Source organism: Fragaria vesca, linkage group LG7 (genome assembly GCF_000184155.1).
Source record: "Fragaria vesca subsp. vesca linkage group LG7, FraVesHawaii_1.0, whole genome shotgun sequence".
NCBI classification, from domain to species: Eukaryota; Viridiplantae; Streptophyta; class Magnoliopsida; order Rosales; family Rosaceae; genus Fragaria; species Fragaria vesca.
Genome location: NC_020497.1, coordinates 7,988,163 through 7,991,190, shown reverse-complemented (window position 1 = coordinate 7,991,190; position 3,028 = coordinate 7,988,163). Strand labels below are relative to the sequence as shown.

The window sequence follows — 3,028 nt, the reverse complement described above, 5'->3', positions numbered from 1 at the left end:
TTTTAGGTGTAAACTACAGGGTGTCACAAGTATTTACTCCTAACTAAAATAAGTAAGCAGATATCCTTCTTTATGCATTTGGCAGGCAGAGGACTTATGAGACTTAACATGTGTTGAGCTCACTCAACAGTCTGTCCAACTTAACCATTGATAAATTGTCATATGCTTGAAAAAAAAGGTTTCTCCAATGCATTAACTACTCTTCATACTCTGACAGATGTTCCAAGTGGGCAAAAAGGCAACATATCCAAACAAGTGTTCCGGCTTTGAAATCATTGCTAGGTCAAGGTAACAATATGTCATGAAAAGTAAACGCACAAAGTATCTACAGTAGGATTAAGAAAAGGTCCAATCAAAGAATGTATACTTCTATGTACAGAATCTACATGACATTTTTTGATGTTGATACATTCATGATCCTATAAACACTACTTGGCCTATAAAAAGCGTACAACTATACTTCCATAGCTTAGAACTTCAAAATGGTGTTCAACTTCTAGTTACTTAAGGCAGATCTAAGAGTAGGGATTAAATATAGCCAATTACTAGCATCCTAACTTGCAATCCATGTGACTTTGTACTCTTTCATTTTCCGAAAGTGGGAAATGAATCCAAATATTATGATCATCATAGAGAAAGTCAGATTAGAATTTTCCTGAACAGATCGAGGTAATAACAAAAAAAGCTGAAAAACCGTCAGGTGAATATGAAAAATGGCCCCAAAAGAAACAGTTTCTGACTTTTAAATTTAGACAGTTCAGAGAATGTTTCAGAAATTAAAATCTTACCTTGCAGCATACTCAGAGAAATGTTTTCCGGGTTGGCGTTGCCTCAGAGTGTGCAGATCTCCACCTGGACAATATTCCATTACTAAACAGGAGAATCTGTCTGTCTCAAAATGTGTATACAAAGTTGGAAGGAATGGATGATCCAGGAGTTGCAATATCTCCCTCTCTGTCTGAGCCCTAGTTAACTTCTTCCTGCTTGCAAGGGATGCCTTGTCCATTACTTTCATCGCAAAATAACAACGGGTTCCACTAAGTTCTGAAAGATATACACTACCAATATCACCACAACCAAGGCGTTTAAGTAATCTGAAATGGCTCATACCCAAAATTCCATCCCTAGCTCGAATTGCAAGAATAGCCTTCCACCTAGGATCATTTCCTTTGTGGGGCTTGTTGGCACTCCCAGTAATGTTGCTCCAATTACTGTCATCACTAAGCCCACTACTATCACTTGCTCGACTAACGCTAGTTTTTGCACTCTCTAGTGACTCTCCTCTAACACTCCCTTTGGTACAATCAAAGGTCCTCCCAACACTGAGCATACCATCACTTGTGATTGCGTCACTTCGGTAAGTACTGGCACAGCTATTGACAATGCTCATAGCAGTGACAACACCAGTACTGTCAATACTACTTAACGGACTCACATTGCCACTAGGAGGCAAAGAAGCATCCCACACGCACTCCTTCTCGTCAGAATCTGGAGGAAGGAGTGAGTTATCTGTATTTTGTGAAGCACGATGAACCGCAAATGGTGGAGACAATGCATTTACGTCGTTCGGTTCTTCAACCAAGCTTTCTGTAGGGGAAAGAACAGTTGGGAATTGTTTCTTTGCAGGAACATGGAGTGAAAGATCTTCGAGGAAAGGGCCTTTTATGGATAAGCTATTCATCAAGCACCCAGGTTCAGTCTGATTCTGACTAACCGGTACATACACTGTTTTCATTAAATCCATATCAACAGGTTCTGGAGGGTGACTAGCCCCGGAAAAAGAACTAGGACCCCCTTCATCGAATGAAACTCCATTGTCCTTGAATGTAACAGCCTCAGGCATAAATTCTTCCTCTTCTGGGAAAGAGTCCTTTCCTTTTGGTATCCTTAAAGGTACATGTGACTCTGAATCTTGAGATTCTGGTGCATCAGATCTTCCATCTTTAAACAAAATAGACTGTAAGTTTGATGCAATTTCTTCTCTCACAAAAGCCAACCGCCCATTGGGTAACTGACCTCTAACTGCTCCTGATGGAACGTCTTCTCGTCCCAAACCAGTGCGCGAGTTCAACAAGTGACCTCCTGCTCTTGTTGAAGTTGTACGAGTGAATGAGATCTCACCTACCATGGGAAATTTCACAGGAAACGCCTTTGACTCTGGACCCCTCTCCATATCCAATAATCATATATCATCGCATTGCAAAATCGCCAATCAAAACTCTGCAAAAATCCAACCACACTTTAGCTTTGACTACACTTCACATATATGCTCACATCTTAACTGCAGAGTAGTCCACAAACAAAAACCGAAAAACAACACAAAACAGTAACTAATGAACTAAAAAATAAGAACCCAGAAGCCTATCTACTACAAGGACAAGATATTTGATCCCAAGAAAATAGAATCAGCCGCCGATTGCAAATAGACCAAACAAGTGTGGAATGTTTATATAGCATTATATGACTCTCTTTCCTCATTTCTCACAAACCCTCCCTAGATTATCCATGAGTGACCAAAAACGACAAAACCCTTCAATCTTGAAACCCCAACTGATGAAGCTTCCAGAAACCCCACTAGATCATATCAAAACCAAGAATCAGTCAATTACTCAACTAATTCCCAACTTCACTCACAGTCAATAACTACCACAACAAAAATATTTAAAATAAAATAAAAAAATACAAAAAAACAAAAAACCAAAACCCACAAGCTCAAGCCAGCTTTCATTTCCAAGCAAAACTCCATCATAAAACCCAGCATTTCTCCACACACAGAAAGCAACACAATGCGAAATGAGAGCACACTAAGATCCTCAAACCCAGCCCCAATTCCCAAAACACCCAAAAAAAAATCACAGCAAAAAAAACCCACAATGGAATAGAAAATCCAGAACCACGGAAAACGCACCGGAGCGAAATGAAACGACGCCGTACAGCTGCCGGGCTTCCGCTTAGGGTTTCTCCAACAGCTCTTTGTCTCTACACACTGCACTGTACTCTCTTTTTTGGTAAAAAAAAAAAAAAAAAT

The 3,028-nt window shown here is 39.9% G+C and overlaps 1 protein-coding gene across 1 annotated transcript in view; it reads right to left on the bottom strand.

Moving 5' to 3' along the window:
* Positions 1 to 2,173, bottom strand: part of LOC101315188 (protein kinase G11A-like) — a 3,817-nt gene extending 1,644 nt beyond the window's left edge. Inside the window, exon 1 of the mRNA XM_004308452.1 lies at positions 789 to 2,173. Coding sequence (XP_004308500.1) covers positions 789 to 2,173 — 1,385 coding nt within the window. The remainder of the gene's footprint in view (positions 1 to 788) is intronic.
* Between the last annotated feature and the right edge of the window lie 855 nt (positions 2,174 to 3,028).